Raw genomic sequence first — 19,422 nt, forward strand, 5'->3', positions numbered from 1 at the left:
AAAAATGTGTATTTTTAATACAAAAGACAATTTTCTTTATTAAAAAGTGTCATAGTGACAGAGGCCAACCTTGGAGTAAGAACGTGGTGGACATGGGTGCTGAATATACTCCGCCTCCCCCATTGCTCAAGAGTAGGCACCATTGTCAGACTTTGCTTATCAACTTTGGGTTTAAAAATATGTGCATGGTAGGAGTGGCCAATCAGAGGCTGCTCTATGCAAGAAAGATCAAACAACTAGAAATGTAGTGACTTTATGCCAATAAGGAAGAGAAGGGAAAGCTTCGGTGCAAAATACAGATTTAGCATCTGCATCCAACTCACCCCTCCCTCCCTCCATTGGGGGGTGGGGTGGGAGGGGAGCTGTCAGCCTCTTTCACTTTAATGTTACTTTGCCTTTACCCCAAACCACTGATATTCGGGTAAATAGTGCTTTGCTCAAAGAGAGGTACAGAAGGCCAGTTTTCCTAGGTGCAGGGAGCTGGCACAAATGAATCTCTATTCTGGGATGTTTCTAGGCTGTGGAGTGGAGTTTTAAGGTGGGCTAGTGAGGCTGAAAGTGATATTGCCTTTGGAAGTGAAAAGCAGAGAGTGGGAAGCTGAGAGGTGACTTTTGTTGTTGGTATTCTCCTTGTCATCTTCATGTCCTCTCCGGTGGCAGGGCCCTCTCCCCGCCTCCCTCCGCCTGGCCCCTGGCTGGTCATACTCTACGGTAACACACCATCAAAACTGAGCACACCAAAGGCCTCCTTTCCTTCTTTTTCCTTTTCTTCCTCCCTCTGCTTCCCTTCATCTTCATCAAATGTATATGGCATTCACAACATACCAAGAATCAAAACACAGAAAAGTTGGGGCGGCATGAATTCTGCCTCCTTCCTAGAACCAATAATTCAGAGCATGGCATTTCGAGCCATGTCATGAGAGTCTGCCAGCGTGATCTGCAGTGCTGGCTGCAGACAACCAACTGCTAATGTGCTTGTGCCCCTCAAAGCAGGTCGCCTCCTGGCTGGCGGAGAGAGTTCAGTGAACCGCAGAGCCCCTCAGGATGGCCCGGGACACAGAGGCAAGGCCAGGTGCATTGCGTGGGGCCCAAGGGTCCCGGGGAAGAGGGGCTCAGCTTTTCTGCAGGTGTGGTTTAGGCATTACAGACTTGACTATGGGATTGAAGACCCCCAAGGGAGCTGGACTGGAAGGAGAGCCCTGGGGAAAGCTAAGATGAACAAGGAGTCTGGCTGGGGTGGAGGAGGCATGGCCGTGGGCGCAGAGGTTGCTGACACAGAGTCCCTGTCCTGAACCCTTCCCACCCAGTCCCCCTTCTAGACTGACTGGGCTCTGGAGGGAGAGCTCTGATCGTAGCATGTACCACTGTGAGTTCTCATCAAAGTCAGAAACAGATGTGTGTATGGGGGTGTCTAGAGGAGTTGGGGGGCAGCACAGGCAGCCACCTATGAGCAGTGGGGGGCAGCTGTCCACAGAGCAGAGGACTCCAGCTAGAGCAGCAGGTTTCAGGGCAGTTTCTTCATCTGTTACATGGGAGTAAAGACAGGCCCTCCTCACCAGATGGTTGTGAAAAGTGAGTGACTCATGTGTGCGCAGCTTTTAGAACATGCGGGTACAAATTCAGTCCTAGTCAGAGCTTAATAAATGTTGGCTACTGTTATTTTCATCATTGTTAGTTTTGAGAGATCTTTCTCTCTACACTTATCTTCTACTTATTTTCAAGTGGTTAGATAGATTCTATGCGATCCAATAAAATGCATTTTGGCCAAATTGCTTCTCAGGATGTACTACAAAAGGGTTAGATTAAACCTTAAGTAGATTGAATTTGAGCAAAATTTTAAAAATAACTGTGAAATCTCCAAGTTGAATTTTAGTGCACAAAAAAATGGACAGTAATGTCACATTTTGCTCTAGAAAGACTGTGAGAATGACTAATAACACCTAGTGAAGGTTAATATAATATTGAAAGTGGTAATTTTCACAGTTTTGAACTAATTTTCAAAGACATAATTGGAATAATTTTCAATAGACGTCAGTCTTCATTTCTTAGGAAATCACAGTGATTAAGGTAACTGCAGGCAGCCGTTCTTATTGTTATCTGAAGATAATAGGAGTCTGTTGAGGATTGGCGAGGAAAATGAATGATACATGTTCTATTAAAAACTTCAGAGCTGAAATACTTTTCGTCCCTCTTTCTGTCTGGCTATAATTTATGTAGTCAAGGCATAATCACCAAATGCATCTTCCTTTACTGTATTAGGCCTAGAAAACCGATTCAAAGGAAGAATTGGAAGAATGCTTTTCTTCTAGGATGAAAATATAGATTCTTTCTTCTAAGGAGGTGCATAATATGCCAATTCAAAAGAAAATAATGTTGCACTTACAGAACTCTAAGGAAGTTTAAAAGAGAGTTTTGTTCCTTATTTCCGGGCTTATGTCTCTGCTTCCTTATGAAATTGAACACTGGACAAGGACAATATCACACTCATTACTGAGGCAGTTGAAATTACTCTCACTGTCAAGTGAAACATTCAGATCACCGAGTGTTAGGGGAAATGGTGCATGGATGAGAAGGTAAATGGATTTTGATCTGTCATCTCAGCTTGAGGCTTTCTGGAAGTGGTAAAGAGTTTTTATCAGTGAAAAATAACACACTTTTTCTTTGAGTTCTTTCCAAACTCAAAATGGTTTAGATAGTACATCTGAGTCTGAAGAACAGATAAGTCACCCTGGCCTGGACATGGGTGGTATTCTTTTTAAATTCCAGTATTGCTAGGAAAGTTGTCTGGCATTTATCCCCATTAGTGCCCTTGACATATAGTGTGGGAAAACCTGTTTGTGCTCTTTCTGGCTGGAGTGTCTACTTAGACATTCATGCTATCGGTTATGAACCAATTACATACACAGATACGTGAACTTTTCCTGACCCTAAACTAAACAATACTGGGATTGTGAAGTCCAAGGGTTAAAAAAAAATCTAACTAGTTTGATATGTTAAGAAAATTTTATATAAATGCTGATTACTACATCTTGAAACAATGCTGTGTTCACTGCTTTGGAAAGTAGAAGGAAGTGACATAAAATCTTACCTGAGAAGGGAAGAGCTGGTGTATTACTAGGGACACCAAATGCAAAGAAATCAACATGAACAAAAGCCAATGAGTTGACATTTAATTCAGCTAACATTCATCTACTTTTGCGTTGTTTCTGGTTTAACGATTACAATTTCAAATCATTATAATTGAAAAGATGTTTAAAGTGTAAGATCGAATTGCCTTGTAATTTAACATAGGAACACTAGAACAGTATGGCACAATGTTTAGACAACACGGAGTGCAGATTGTAGGAGAGAAGAATGTCTAGATTTATTTGACATAAAAATAGAGGGCTTCTTGCTCTGTAATATTTACAATATTTCTGTGCTTAAATTTTGGCCACAGAAGTAGTCTTACTGGTTTTATAAACTTGGATAAATTTCCAGCGTGGCTCAGTTGATTGGACCATCATCCAACGCACCAAAAGGTGGCGGGTTCGATTCTGGTCAGGTTGTGGGTTAGATCTCCAGTCAGGCATGTGCAGGAGGCAGCTGATACATGTTTCTCTCTCGCATTGATGTTTCTCTCCTGCTTTTGCTCTTGATCTCTCTTCCTCCCTCGAACATCAATTTTAAACAAAGAAGAGATGAAAAATGATTAAAAATACTTACCTCACGGTGTTGTTGTACAAACTGAATAAATTAATTCATGTCGAAGCATTTTATAAATTGCAAACTGTAGCACCAAATTTGCTTTATAGGAGACAATCATTAGATGTTATTGAAAGAAAATGTCAGTTCAACCTATTTTGTGCTTTTCCTAATATATAAAGAGAAAGGGAAGCATTCCAATTTCACAGTGTGTACCTCTGCCAAATGTTCACCTCGCCTAATTGTGAGGGAACAACTAGACAAGTGTCCAGTCTGAGGGACATTGCAGAGCAACTGGCCTGGACTCCACAAAAATGTCAATCATCAAAGACAAAGGGAACTACATATACATGCCAATATGCAGAGTAGGGCAAAGGTAGGTTTACAGTTGCATGTATGTGAAACAGTTTATTCCTGTATTAGTGTTTATTCATTAAGGTATTATTTCCACACAAACAACTGGAAGCCTATTTCTGCCCAACCCTGTATGCAATAAATGATCTTTCATTGAGTCCTGGGTTTCAAATAAAATATACAAATGGCAAATGGCTAATACAAAGATGTTCTACATTGTAGGCCACCAGGGAAATATAAATTAAAACAAAAAACGTGATACCACTACACGTCCCATGGACTTTGGGAAATTATTATGTGTCAGTGAAGGTTCGTCCTGGGTAAAAATGTATCGTCCTGGAGAGCAATGTTGATAAGGAGGGAGGCTGTGCGTGTGTGGGGGACAGAGGTATGTGGGACATATCTACGCCTTTTTCCCAATTGTACTGTAAGCCTAAAACTGCTTTTAAAAAGAAATTTTTTAAAATCTGTGTTTTTAAAATATACGGTTTAGGCAATAAGTGGAATTATTATTATTGCTAACATGAAACATTTTCCCATGGCAAAATGCCAGGAAAACAGATCCATGTGCGTGCCTTTCAAGGTCCTGGCATGCCTCAGAGATGCTGCTGGTTCCGTTCCAAACCACCAGAATAAAGTGAACATCTCAATAAAGAGAGTTTGGTGAAATTGTTGGTTTCCCAGTGAATATAAAAGTTATGTTTGCACAATGCTGTATTCGATTGGGTGAGCAATACAGGAGTTATGTCTAAAACAACACTCTATCCACTGTAATCAAAAAATACTTTAGCTTAAAAAATGCTAATCATTATCTGACCTGTTGGAAAAAATGACACCAATAAACTTGCTTGCCCAGGGTTGCCACACACATTTAATTTGTAAAAAATACACAAACACATAAAAAACAAACAAATACCAAAAAAACCAAAAAAAACCCAACAAGACCTGCAAAGAGAAATAAAGTTAAGCACAATAATGCAAGGTATGCCCGTACTTAAAGCAAAATAAAAATGTATCTTGGGGAGTGTTCAAAAGGATTAGAACATTATTTTCACCTTATATTTTAGAAAACATTTAATTCCAGGGGATCTCAGCTTAATGATTCCCTGCTAGTTTACTACCCAGGTCTTTTCTATGAGAAGAACTTTCTGTCTCATTCTGCAGGAGGTTACACTGGATAGCAGTTATAATGACGACCAAGTTACTATTTTGTTGCCACTTCGTGGAGTTGATTGACATGGAAGGATTCTGACTGCCTCTTAGGCAGTTGAGTTCAGGTAGAAATCTCACGACTCCTTCTTGTCTTTTTCTTGTACAGATCAGAGGCAACATAACCGGATCGAAGAAGCTCATAGCTCTAGGTATGTAATTGAAAATTCTTCAAAATTCATTTGTTAGTGATATTTATGACCCGAAGGGCCTGTATTCTACTTTGCTATTCTAATCTGTGAACCAAATTATAATAGCCTAGGTATATTTATCACTAGGTTAGGATTAATGCGGATGGAAGCTAATAGTATTGATAAATAATCAATTATATTTGATCTTCTAGATTTTCCTTGAAAATGGATTTGTGGTGGTGATTACTTTTCAGTGGGAGAGTTGTTTAGTAAAGTGATTTGTTTATGGAATTAACTTTTTTTGACCCCCTCAATGATTAGGAATATACCATAATTATCAAAGTATCATAGAATTATAATTATATGAAAAATCTATTTTAAAAGCAACTATATGTTTAGGTGCCCAATAGTAAATTGAACGCTCTACACATGAAGCATGTATTGATCTAAATTTACTAATAATTAAAAATAAAATATTTATATTTGATTTAATATAAAAATAAAATAATATTAAGATGATCCTGATTTTAAAGTAAAAAAACAATGATATGGGCAAGGGTGTAATTTTTCTTGTTATTCCTTCGATTTTCTACTTGTAAAATGATTTGAAAAGAATTAGGTATTTTAGCTCCTGACTGGGAAATATATTTCTTGTTTGGTTTAACTCCTTTTTAAGATGAAATACAATCCTAAATTTGCTGGGGAACACAAGGCGAGCATTCTCTTCACAGCTCTCTATCAAGGACACATTCTTTCCCGACTCTATGGATATAATTGGAATTCTGGTATATTTTCTGAAAATATTAATATATTAATTTGAGTGCTATTTTTCTCTATGAGCCAAGCAACAACAATAATAATCACTGTTTCTCCCATTATATGCTTCCTATCACTTTAAATTTTCTTGTAACTGTCTTTGAAGCATTGTTATTGATGACCTATTAGTCACCATCATTCTTTTTGGTGACTATTGCTCTTCCATAGTTGTTAAAACCCATGGCCCTGGTGGTCTAACTCACTCTCAAAAAATTAGTTTTGGTGCATATCTTAGCTGTTCAGAGGTCTTCAGATATATATTCCTATTGTTTCCACACACGTGTACTAAGGTAAGCACTTATTGATGAGACAGATTGTATAACTCAGTAAATGGGACTCCCATGTGCCTAGTCTAGTAAAGAATGCTTTATTTGCCATAATAGTTGATGTTTCATTGAGGAATTTAAGTGATACTTTTCATACTCAAATATTTCATTGGTGATTTACAAAACTGGTTACCTTAAGATATTGACAAAAATGAGTGGATTTTACCATCTTCAAAAGTTGTCAAGAAGTATTTCCAGTAAAACATTCTTCTGATCCTCAAATTTAGGGCCTCCCATCATGAAAGGCATCTAGAAAAAGGCTGGTTTGTCACCAGAAAAGGTGTTATGAGGAAACCCTGCATTGGTTGAAAAACTGGGTTAGATAAACTCTATGGTCTCTTGTAATATAAAACTTGATACTTCTTATGGAAGATGATAACCAACTACGCCACCCATGACCCCATTAGATGACTTGAGTCTTGTTAAGCATTGAAATCTTATCTTGAAAAAAAAAATAAAAAAATATAAATCTTATCTTGAACAGAAGCAGAGACATACTATCTAATAAAAGAGTAATATGCAAATTAACTGTCACTCCCTTACTCCGTCACAAAGATGGCGGAGGCCATGGAGCTGGAGTGAGCAGGAGGTTTGGGTTGTCCTGGTGATGGAGGAAGCCAAGCTTCTGCCTGCCCTGGCCAGCACTGGGCTCTGCTCAAGGCTACAAAGTTTCAATTATAGAAGATAAATAAATCCCAGATACCTGCTTCCAGCTGCCATGGCCTCCACTAAAGGAGGGGCTGGGAACCCGGGTTGCCAGGGGCAACCCAGGCTTCGAGCCTGACAAAGGCTACAAAGTTTCAATTATAGAAGTTAAATAAATCCCAGATACCTGCTTCCAGCCCGTGGGCGTGGCCAGCCTGAAAATGGCCCTCAGCCCCTCACCCAGGCTGGCCTGGCACCCCAGCAGGACCCCTCCCCATGAAGGGGCTGTGGCCAGCCTGCAAACAGACCTCAGCCCCTCACCCAGGCTGGCCACACCCCCATGGGGTGAGGGTCCCTGCTGGGGGGCTTGGCTAGCCTGCAAACAGCCATCAGCCCCTCACCCAGGCTGGCCAGGCACCCCAGTGGGACCCCCATCCTGATCCGGGACACCCTTCAGGGCAAACCAGTTGGCTCCCACCCATGCACCAGGCCTCTATCCTATATAATAAAAGGGTAATGTGAAAATTGACCCTAACAGCAGAATGACTAGGAATGACTGGTCACTATGACACACACTGACCACCAGGGGGAAGACGCTCAATGCAGGAGCTGCTCCCTGGTGGTCAGTGTGTTCCCACAGGGGGAGCTCTGCTCAGCCACAAGCCAGGCTGATGGCTGCCAGCACAGCGGTGGTGACGGGAGCCTCTCCCAACTCCTCAGCAGCACTAAGAAGGTCCGACTGCAGCTTAGGCCTGCTCCCCACTGGCAAGTGGACATCCCCCGAGGGCTCCCGGGCTGCCAGAGGGATGTCTGACTGCCAGCTTAGACCTGATTCCCCAGGGACCGGACCTAAGCCAGAAGTGGACATTCCCCGAGAAGTCCCAGACTGCGAGAGGGCACAGGGCGGGCTGAGGGACCCCCCACCCCCACCCCCCCGAGTGCACAAATTTTTGTGCACCAGGTCTTAGTAGCATAATAGTGAAGAGAGCAGGAACTGAACTCGGATGGCCTGGGTTTGAATCTTGTCTCCCATACTAGCTGTGTGACTTTGGTCCCATTATTTAACCCTTATGTGCCTCACTTTGCTCACTTATTAAATGGACATCATAATAGTACCTCATAAAGTTGGTGGGAAGATCTAATGAGTTAATATGAATATAGCTTCTAGAACAATATTTGGTAGGTCGTAGCGAGGTGATCAATAAATGTTAGTGACGATGGTGATGAACAGACACTACTGTCAACCGCAGAGGCATCTGTGCATCTTGGAGATTTTATGCATTTGACACTAATCCCCCAAATTTATGGCCTTTAAGAATGAAGCACAGCCCTATCTGGTTTGACTTAGTAGATAGAGAGTCAGCCTCTGGACTGAAGGGTCCCAGGTTTGAATCCAAACAAGGGCTCGTACCTCAGTTGCAGGTTCACTGCTCTGGTAGGAGTGCATGTGGGAGGCAACCAATCGATGTGTCTCTCTCACATCAGTGTTTCTCTCTCTCTGTTTCTCTCTCTCTCCCTTCCACTCTCTTTAAAAATCAATGGGAAAATATCCTCAGGTGAGGATTAAAAAATAAGTAAGTAAATAAATAAAATGGTAAAGTTATTTTTTAAAAAAGAATGAAGCACATCTGGCAATGATTTGTACAAATTCCCAACAACGAATTTCTTCAGGGATCCTTATGCATTGATTGCGCTGGCTCCACCGGAAGCCCACGTGAAGGCAAAGATTGACTCTTCACTGCTCTCTGCTTATACCAACACTGCGGGTGTCACCTCCATCATGCTGCTTTCCTCACTTTCAAGGCTCCATCTCCCATCTTCCTCTCATTGCCTCTTCTCATTGTGTTTTCTGGATTCCAGATATTATAACAAGGGTCTTGCTGTTGGCATTTTTTGAGTCAAGCTAGATGTTTACCTAAAAGAAAGTCTTGAACCAGCTACTAGAGCAATCAATTGTCCTCCAACTTGATGCAAAAGCATATGAATAATTTTCATCTTTTGCATTGTCATTAAGCAATAGCGGAGGAGCCTTGTTTATAGAGGCACTCTGATATATGACAAGCATAGTTCTTAGTCCAAGAGCAAGTAGTGGGAGAAGCTTTATATTTAGTTCTCATTCATGTGTGTCTAAATTGATGGCCTCATGGTTATTTTGAGTTCTGTACAGGATTCTTTTTTTTTAATTTTCACTTTTAAAAATTGTGGTGAAATACACATAAAATTTACAGTCTGAACTTTTTAAAGTGTGTGGTTCAGTGGTATTAAACATTCATGTTGTTGCACGACCACCATTCCCATCCATCCCCATAACTCTTTTCATCCTGGAGAACTGAAATTTCATACCCATTAAACCAGGGGTCCTCAAACTTTTTAAACAGGGGGCCAGTTCACTGTCCCTCAGACCGTTGGAGGGCCGGACTATAGTTTAAAAAAAAACTATGAACAAATTCCTATGCACACTGCACATATCTTATTTTGAAGTAAAAAAACAAAACAGGAACATATACAATATTTGTATTTGCATGTGGCCTGTGGACTTTAGTTTGAGGACCCCTGCATTAAACCATAAGTCTCCATCAATCCCTGCTCACGCCCCTGAAAACACCATTATACTTTCTGTCCTTATGATTTTGACTATTCTAAGTATTTCCTATAAGTGGAATCATATAGTATTTATCTTTTTGTGACTAGCATCTAGCATATTTGACTTAGCATAATATGTACAAGGTTAATACATGTTGTAGCATATTGCAGAATTTCATTCCTTTTTAAGGCTGAATAATATTTTATTGTGTGTATATACCATATTTTACCTACCCTTTTTATCCACTGATGGGTTGCTTCCATGTTTTAGCTATTTTGAATAACATTGGCATGAATATATATGTACAAATATCTGAGACCCTGCTTTCAAATGCTTTTGTGTATACTAGTATACCCAGAAGTGGAATTGATTGATCATATGGTAATTCTATTTTTAATTTTTTGTAGAACCACCATACTGTTTTCTACAGTGGCTATACCTTCTTATATTCTCACCAACAGTCTTCTCAGAATTCTTAAATATAGACTGCTTGTCTGATTATTTTGACATAGTCTTACTGGGCGGTGAATATTGTGAAGTTTTATGTGAATACATTTTGGAAACAAGGTTATAGTTTTCCTATTATTTTTTTCCCTGCTGTGCCGTTGAGAGTTATGTTCTAAGATCTATTTAATGTTAATTTATGTTCCCAGGTGATTCGGAGTGTCAGTGGACTTTTTCCAGAGCAGAAACATGTTATGCCAAGTCTCATACCTCTAATGGAAAAACAACTTGAACTCCAAGAATTTCTTGGTTGATTTTAAAATAAGCTCTATGTTAAACTCCTGTGTGCTGGCAGTAAAGGAATAGATGACCACATGTGTTTTATTCTTGAAGGCTCATAATATTTTTGCACAAAATATACCAATGTGAACAGGAATGGGGACAACTACATTACAAAGAGAATTGGCTAGCTGAAGACATAAAACTATCTAGAGGTTATTCTTTGAAACAGAAATTGCAAGCTTTTCAAATTATTGAGAGGGCAGGTTGATATTTGAGCTGTTATTTTTTCTAGTTAATAATATTTGTGCTTTCTTAAAATTGGTTCAAAAATATGAAGATAGTTTTCTAAGGGATAGGATCCAATTCCAAAACCGATAGGTATTAGTGGAAAATCTCAAAATAGTTTGAGGTTATTTCCACAAATTAGTGGAGTACCTTTCCAGACAGTATTTTTTGTTTGTTTGTTTGTTTGTTTGCATTTACTGTTTATGTACAGTGGGAGGAGAGAGTAGGTGGGATGAGCTTACTCTGGGAGCAAGTGGTTTCTTGGTGACAGACATTTCGTTTTCCCTTAGTTTATTATCCTCCGTAGAAATAGCACTGCTTTTCCTAGTAAAATCGCCTTTTAAAGTGTCCAGAAAAGGGATTAACTACCTTGTGTGTATGCCAGTTCACATAGGAAAATTTTAAATACAACTTTAAAACATTTAGAAAGGACTTCTGTTAATGATTAGTGAGGCACAGGAAACTCGTTAGTCTAGGGTAGCTGGGCTGTGGTAGCAAATTAACCCTGACCTCAGTGGCTTCACACAGTAAACTTTGGTTTCTTATTCACACTGCATATCCCATGCTGGTTACATGAAAACATGGTCACCTCGTGGCACTGCCATGGCAAAAAGTGGCTTCAGGGTTTGGCATGATGAGAAGAGGGAGTGTGGAGCATGCATACTCGTCTCCAAACTGGAAATGTCACAGGTCACCTCTCCCCTGACAGAGCCCATAGGTCAGAAGTAGCCACATGGCCTCTCCTAACCACATGGAGCTGGAGGTCTTTCCAGGGGCAGAGAAAGGAGAGACAAACAAATACAGAGAGCACTGGCAATTTCTTCTTCGATGAACTTCGCTGGAAATCCTTGTGTTAGGCATCTCTGTAAAATAACTCTCCTTCCTAAATCAGTCAGACTTACAATTCCTTACGTTTTACAATACAGTTAAGTTATTTTAATCTTTTAAAATGAATTGCACAATTTTTACTTTTTACCTTTAGGTAGGGGTAAATAAAGCAAGGATTATTGAGGTTATAGATAGATGTAACCAACAATAGAAAAAATGTCCCTTGAAAAAAGGGCCTTTGTAGGTTTATATACCCACAAATCATTATTAATAGTATGTTTTTTCTTTTCAATAAGACCATAACTTGAAAGAAAATGTAGCTCCAAACACAGTGAGAATTGAATGCAAAATCAGTTCACGGGATATTGAACTAGGGCTATGGAACTATACTTAGAACAGTTTTAAAGTTTATTTATTTTGTGTTATTTATTTATTTTGTACTTAGTTTTTCCCCCCCACTATTATATGCTCGGTCTTCTCTAAATTTTAATTTCATGTTTTTCTCCCCTTCCTGTATCTCATGTTTTTCTCCTTAAAGTTCCTTTTTACTCTATTGAATTGTTTTATCAAGCAATATTCTCTTTTACAGTACCTGAGGAATAAACATCTCTGAAAATGTTTTTATCTTGCCCTCATGATCAATTGTGTGCCTGACTGGAAATAGAATTTTATGTACCAATTTCTTTTCACTCAGAACTTTGAAGGCATTGCTCGAATATCCTTTCATGTCCTATGTTGCAGATAAGAAACCTGATGGCATTCTTTTCCTGGTTTCTTTGCAGATAACACCTCTTTATCCTGTTGTAAACTTCTAGATTTCTCTATATTCATTGGAAACACTGAACTTTTACAAAACATAGTCAAGTGTCCATCTTCCTAAATCCTTCCGGTTCACCTTGGGTGGCACAGGAAGATTCCTTTTCTTCCCCCCTCTCTCTGAGCTCTGCCTCCCACGGTTCGCTTCCTTCTCTATTCTCCCCATGGAACCAAGATGGCCACTGCTGGCCCCAGAAAAAAAGGCAAGTCTCCTTTTCAGTACTCCAGGCAGAATTTCCTGGTTAGCCCGACTTGGTTCATGTACTCTTTTCTAAATCAGACATTGTGGTAAAAGTAATAAACACTTTGGCTCGTTTACCTCTTACCACCCCTACTGCCCCCCGCCCCCTCTGGTTTAAGACATTCTTACATCGTCTCTGGGTTACTGTTCAGTCTCTTCACTGAGGAAATGCCATACTGTTCTCCACAGTGGCTACACCAGTCTGCATTCCCACCAGCAGTGCACGAGGGTTCCTTTTTCTCCGCATCCTCTCCAACATTTGTCATTTGTTGATTTGTTGATGATAGCCATTCTGACAAGTGTGAGATGGTACCTCATTGTTGTTTTGATTTGCTGTCCTTAGTCCTTATATGTAACATTAGTTTTTAAGGGTTAGGTGATTTTGCCTAAAAAAAATTATGAAGAAAATAATTTTCTCTGATTTCCTGAATGATTTGCTTCTAATTCAATTAGATTTTTATTCCACCTGACCAATGTATGAAAATATAAGTTAGACTTGAGAAAAGGATATTTTATTTTTTCAGGACAGTAGGAAGCAAGATGGATTATCAGATAATCTCTCTATATTAGATTTCTTCTTAACTATTTACCTGCATCAAATAAAATTTTTGAAGTTAATTTCAGGCTGAATAATTGTCAGGTTAAGAGAGCTGTATCTTGGAAGTCTTTATTTATATCTAATTTTCCCCCTTTAATAAGTCTTGCCAGAGTTCTATTTTATTAATTTTATTCAAAGAAGTAGCTTTGGGTTTCATTAATCTCCATATATTTCTATTTCCTTGATTTCTGCCTTTATTTTCACTATTTCTTCCTCGGGTTTGCTATTTTGCTACTAGTTCAGTTTCATGTGGTGAACCCTTAGCTTGTTTATTTTCATTTCTTCTTATTTTTTGATAAATATATTTAAGGCATAAATTTTTCTCTAAAAGTTGCTTTAGTTCTGTTCCCTAAATATTTTTGACATGTACTGTTTTCAATGGTGATAAATTCTAAATATTGGACATCTTTTATTGGATTCATTCTAATGTATTTGGAATTTAATGATGTTGTTCTACATGTATCTTCTTAAAAAAATTATTTTCATGCTATTTGTTGCTGATACGTAAAAATGTTATTGATTTTTACTTATTGGCTTTGTGTTTAGCAACATTTCTATGTCGAGTCTTTAGTTTTAATACTTCATGTGTAGCTTATTTTTCACATGTAAAATCATATCATCTGAAAATACTGACGACTTTATTTTTTAATCATTATAATTCTTAATGCTTTTTTTAAATGAACACTTCTGATACAATGTTGTTGAATGATAATGAGCATGTTGGTTTATTCTTAATATCAAAGAAAAAGTTTCAACATTTCACCATCAAATAGAGGAGAGAAAGTAAGGACCACCTTCCTGAAAAGAGAGGAGTAAGACCTCTTTGTTTTGCCCATGAGAGGAATTGGGAAAGGGCATGGCTTGGCTTGGCAGCTCATCTCTGACCCACGTGGTTTCAGTGGATGCTGTTGGGACAGGAGGATTTACTTCCAAGCTTATTATTACATCCACATGTCTGGAGCCCTTGGCTTCTCCTTCTCCCCATGATGCTTCGTGTTTCTGGGAGTATCCACATAGCGGCCTCAAAACAATGGAATTTTGTAAATGTCTTCTGGCTTTCCCTAGAACAAGGATTCCTTTTTCAAACCTAAAATTCTATTCTATGAGTTTGAGCCCAGCCGGTGTGGCTCAGTGGTTGAGCGTCAACCTATGAACCAGGAGGTCACGGTTTGATTCCTGGTCAGGACGCATGCCCCGTTTGTGGGCTCGATCTCCAGTGTGGGGTGTGCAGGCGGCAGCCGATCCATGATTCTCTCCCATCATTGATGTTTCTATCTCTCCCCCTCTCCCTTCCTCTCTGAAATCAATTAAAATATACTTAAAAAAATAAAATTCTATCAGTTTGGATCCATGAGCTCATATAAATTACAATCAAACATATCTATTTAACTAAAAAACAATTTCCAATAGAAAATTTTAACACAACCAAATTTTAGTAATATACAGTAAAGAAATAAAAACCAGATGATTCCTTATTTTGATGACAGACTTATACTTTTGGGGTTAGATGATGTTATCTAGGACAGTGGGAGGGTGGCAGGCGCACGTGTAGTTTAATGGGAGGAGGTGGGCGTAACACAGCGTGTGTGTAGGTGAGGTGTGAGTGGGAAAGCGAGTATGACATGAAGAGAGTGGGTTGGCCACAGGAAGCAGCGCCGACCACAGGAAGCTGGCTGGGGGGGAAAGTCTTTGGCTTTACTTAATTTAAAGGCAAGAATAAAATAATCGGAAGACAAATGGAAAGTCTCACACTCAAAGTCTATAAAGGGATGGAAACAAAAAATAAGCTCACGTGTTCAGGAAAAAGTGAGCTGAAGGGGCTGGCCAGTTACAATCCACTCTTCTGTGTTCTCAGACGTTGATACAGCACGAGAATCTAATTAAAATACAAATAAAAGAGAGTAAACTTCCTTTAGAAGTAAACACGAAACATTCTTTTGTAAAGCTCAGATTTCTGGATTTATAATGCCAGTTGTTTTTAAAAATGCTATATTAAAATAAAAAGAATGTGAAGGAGTCAGAATGATGTTTCAGGCTTTGGTGTCAAGCTACATAATGTACTTACAGGCTTGTCCACTAGGTGTCTCTTTGCTTACATGCTAGGAGGCCAGTGAGAGCTCATCTCTTGCTGAAGGCCATAGTTTACTACATGGATTGTGTCAACAAATGTCTCAATTTCTTGGGCTATTTAAGACTGGCTTTAATTGAATAGTTCCTTTTAAAGAATAAGGAGGTGTGTCCTGGCTACATCGCTCACTCTTGCTTTAGAAATTTTGAAGACATTCACCCAGAATTGTCAGCAGATGCAAAAATGCAGGTACTTGTTGGCAGGCTGAAATGGATAGGAGCCTCGGATTCAATAGCCTGCCCACTTAGGATTCCGACCAGCAAGTCAGCCCCACGTTATTTATGAATGAATGGAGCCTTGGCAAGGAGGCTTAATTCTGAAACAAACTGCTTTTGGCTCTCTAGTGTCCCTCTCTCTCCAGGAGCTTTATGTATGTCTTGCTGATCCAACCCTTCAAAATACCCAGTGGCCATTGATCTGTGGTCCTACACGTAGCCCTTTGGGTTCAAGGTATCAATTACTGTGAGTCACGTAAGGCCTCTCTGAGGTGTCCCAATTTGGTAAGTAGTGTACCCACTCTAGCTTGTCTTAAAGTAGAGGCAGGATTAACGTGTAAGTTGACAGATATTTATTAGGTGCCTATTGTAGGCCTGGCCTGGAGTGTCTGCACGAATTACTGGACTCATTCACTCTGTAAGAATGTGATAGAGTTTATTTTCTGCAGAAAAATTAAGCACTCTGCTAAGGAGAAGTTGAAAAGGCAAAGATTATTATAAGACAGTGATTTTCGATATTTTTCATCTCATGGCACACCAAAATTAATTACTAAAATTCTGCGGCACACCAAAAAATATATGTTTTGCTACTCTGGCCAAAAAAATAGGTATAATTTTGATTCATTCACACTGGATGACTATTGTTGTGTTGGCTGTTGTCATTTTAAAAATTTTTTTATTTGGCTGCTTAAGGGAAATGAGGCCAGAGTCCCTGACTAAACACTCAGGTATTTCACCTTTTAAAAATTATTGTGGCACACCAGTTGAAAATCGCCGGTGTAAGAGACAGCTCTGCTAATGTCCAAAGGGCCCTGAGCTTGGAGTTTGAAAACCTGAATTTAAATTCTGACTTCGTAACTTGCGAGCTCTGTAAAGTAGTTACTCTACCTGCTGTGTCCGTTAGCCTCTTCAGTTGTAAAAGTACAGCTAATGTTCTTTATGGAGTTGATGTGAGGGTGGAGAACAGTTTGCAATAATTCTGCCAAATATCATGATAAGAGCCTCCAAGAGAAGCCACTCCATGATTGGTGAAAGCACCCGTTTTCCACTACTAGGCACAGCACTTTAGTTCCTTGTGGTCCCTCCCTCTCCTGTCTGAATGGCCTTGGCCTTGGGCATTGCCTTTGCAAAAGCATAAGCCCAATTAAAGTGATATTTCCCAATGAAAGAGCTCACCAGGCAAGAGAGGAATCTTAGCTCCAACTCCACAGCAGCAGGTCAGCTTTTATAATAGTTTCCTTCTCCTGGCTTCCTTCCCGCCAGCAGTGGTCCTGGGCAGAGGCCACTTCTGCACAGCGTGCACCTATTCACCTTGATGTAAAAAGTGTGTTCAGTTGGAGGTTGTTTGTCAAAGCTGCATTAAAGGGACTGGCACCTCAGAGCAGTGCACACAGCAGTCCAGTTTCAGAGGCAGAAAAATATACTATCTTCCTTAGAGGGAACATGTCATCATTTTTCACGTAGAGAAATTTAGAGTTGCAAATTACAGGGAGGTAAGGGCCATCTAAATTTGCCATTCTTGTCTGGCCCAGGTTAGTCCACTGTACCTGCTCTCACCCCATGGGCTGGGCCGAAGAGAATGTAGAAATCAGGTGTTGTTATGTGGGGGCTGCCATTGGAGGCAGACAGGGTGTGCTCGCGGGACAGACTGTGCTGGACCTAACCATTGACATGTTGCCTACCAATGCTCCCTGTGACCTCATCACTGGCCTGGTGGTCCTTTCTCTACGCGCTGTAGCTTCTTGGGGCAAACACTAACCAGGATCTAACCACAAATCCCTTAAAGGGGACCTAAGCATGAAGCTAATTTAGGCCTTAGAGCAGTGATGGCGAAACTTTTGAGCTCGGCGTGTCAGCATTTTGAAAAAACCCTAACTTAACTCTGGTGCCGTGTCACATATAGAAATTTTTTGATATTTGCAACCATAGTAAAACAAAGATGTATATTTTTGATATTCATTGATATATTTAAATGCCATTTAACAAAGAAAAATCAACCAAAAAAATGAGTTCGCGTGTCACCTCTGACACGCGTGTCATAGGTTTACCATCACTGCCTTAGAGTGACAGGCTCCTTTCTGAAGTCCCTGGGATTTCTGTCACTGGCCTACGTGAAGAGGCAGGCACCTTGCACTGATGCCCAAGGTTGCTGCTAAGGGGTGTGTGTGTGTGTGTGTGTGTGTGTGTGTGTGTGTGTGTTTGGGGCATGTGCAAGTATGTTTTGCTTGGCCCCTGCCTACTGGTATAGAAATCATTTGAATACTCAGAAGTCAGAGTGTTAGACTGATTCTGGAGGGCTGGTGGGAGCAATCAGGGGCTTGGCCTCTCATGACTGACAATTACGAGAACAGAAAGCCATATGCAGATCATGTATCTTATTAACCAATGATACCCAATACATTTAATAAAAAATAAATATTTCCTAAAAAGAGAACAGGATCAATCCCATAGAGCTGAGGCCCAGTGCTCTTCAGATAGCCGGTCGACCCCACACTCTGGTGAGAAGTGCCTCAGTTGGGAAGAATGGGCACAGGGCACACATGGGTGGCACCTGCTGTGGCCTCAGAGCAGATCAGCAGGGCCCCGCTTGCCCCAGTGTAAGGGCATGCTGTGGGCGCAGACCATACTCTCTGAAGTTTTGGGTTTGGGATGGCAGCAGAAGGGCAGGGGACCCCTCCAGTCCAGACAGGCAGGGAGCTTCATGCCTCCCCGAGGTGCCTGGCCAACAGCTATTTGTTATTTGGCGCAGGTTGTCCCAGGAAAAAGAAGCAGATTGTTCGAGATCTCGTGCACTTGCCACTGACTTGTTACTACGGTAAAAAGCTCCTTTCTGAGCAGAGATTGATATTGGCTGAAAGAGGGCTTTCCCCCCTTTGACTTGCGGAGTTTTATGTCTAAGCCTTAATTGTCAGGACTGACAGCTTATGTGGGAATGCACGAAAAAAATGTAAGGAAGAAGCCTGCCAATCTCCTCAGATGGCGCATCACAGTATTTAGTGGTGCTAAAAATAATTGTAACCATCATCGTTTCTGTTGAACAAAGGCTATGGGGTGGACCCGGAGAGCAAATGCTAAGTGAAACGAGCCAGTCAGAAGAAGACAAGTACCATATTATCTCACTTATATGTGGAATCTAATGAACAAAATAAACTGACAAGCAAAATAGAAACAGACTCAGAGACAGAAAACAGACTGACGGCTGTCAGGGGAGGGAAGTTGGTGACTGGGTGGAAAAGGCGAAGGGATTAAGCAAAGAAAAAAAAACTAGACCCAGACAACAGTGCAGTGATTACCAGAGGGAAAGAGGGGTGGGGAGAGGTAGAAGACAGTAAAGGGCCAATAAATGGTGCTGGGAGGACTTGGGGTGCTGAACACACAATATACAGAAGATGTGTTATAGAATTGTATACCTGAAACCTATATAATTTTATTAACCAATGTCACCCCAATAAATTCAATTTTTTTAAAAAAACTGTGGCTCATAAAGCCATCTGTCAGTTTATCCTCAAAGTGGAGAGACAGCAGCAAAGCAATGCAGTAAAACAAGTGGAAAGTTAACAATCAAAGAGAGAAAATAAATTTAAAAGAATGACAGTAGTTTAAAGCATGTGGAATCAGAGTGACAATGGGGCTTACATTTTTAAATAATTTAAATAGAGCCACTTTTTTTTTTTTTTTTACTTTCATAAACTTCCTGGATAAAACAACAACCCCAGACTCCCCCCACCCCATACACCACTGCCCATGCTCACTGGGAGGTCGCCTTGCATTTTGCTTTCATCTCTCCTGTTCTGCCTTGACAAGAGAAAGCTCCTGCTAATTGGCAAAGCTAATGG

General features: G+C 40.3%; 1 protein-coding gene across 3 annotated transcripts in view; it reads left to right on the forward strand.

The window, feature by feature from the left end:
• IPCEF1 (interaction protein for cytohesin exchange factors 1) overlaps positions 1-19,422 on the forward strand; it is a 150,683-nt gene that overhangs the window by 46,988 nt on the left and 84,273 nt on the right. For all 3 annotated transcript variants that reach the window (XM_059699999.1, XM_059700000.1, XM_059700001.1), the window contains exon 2: positions 5,357-5,399. In XM_059699999.1, coding sequence (XP_059555982.1) covers positions 5,357-5,399 — 43 coding nt within the window. The remainder of the gene's footprint in view (positions 1-5,356; positions 5,400-19,422) is intronic.

Source organism: Myotis daubentonii, chromosome 6 (genome assembly GCF_963259705.1).
Source record: "Myotis daubentonii chromosome 6, mMyoDau2.1, whole genome shotgun sequence".
In the NCBI taxonomy this organism is placed as follows: Eukaryota; Metazoa; Chordata; class Mammalia; order Chiroptera; family Vespertilionidae; genus Myotis; species Myotis daubentonii.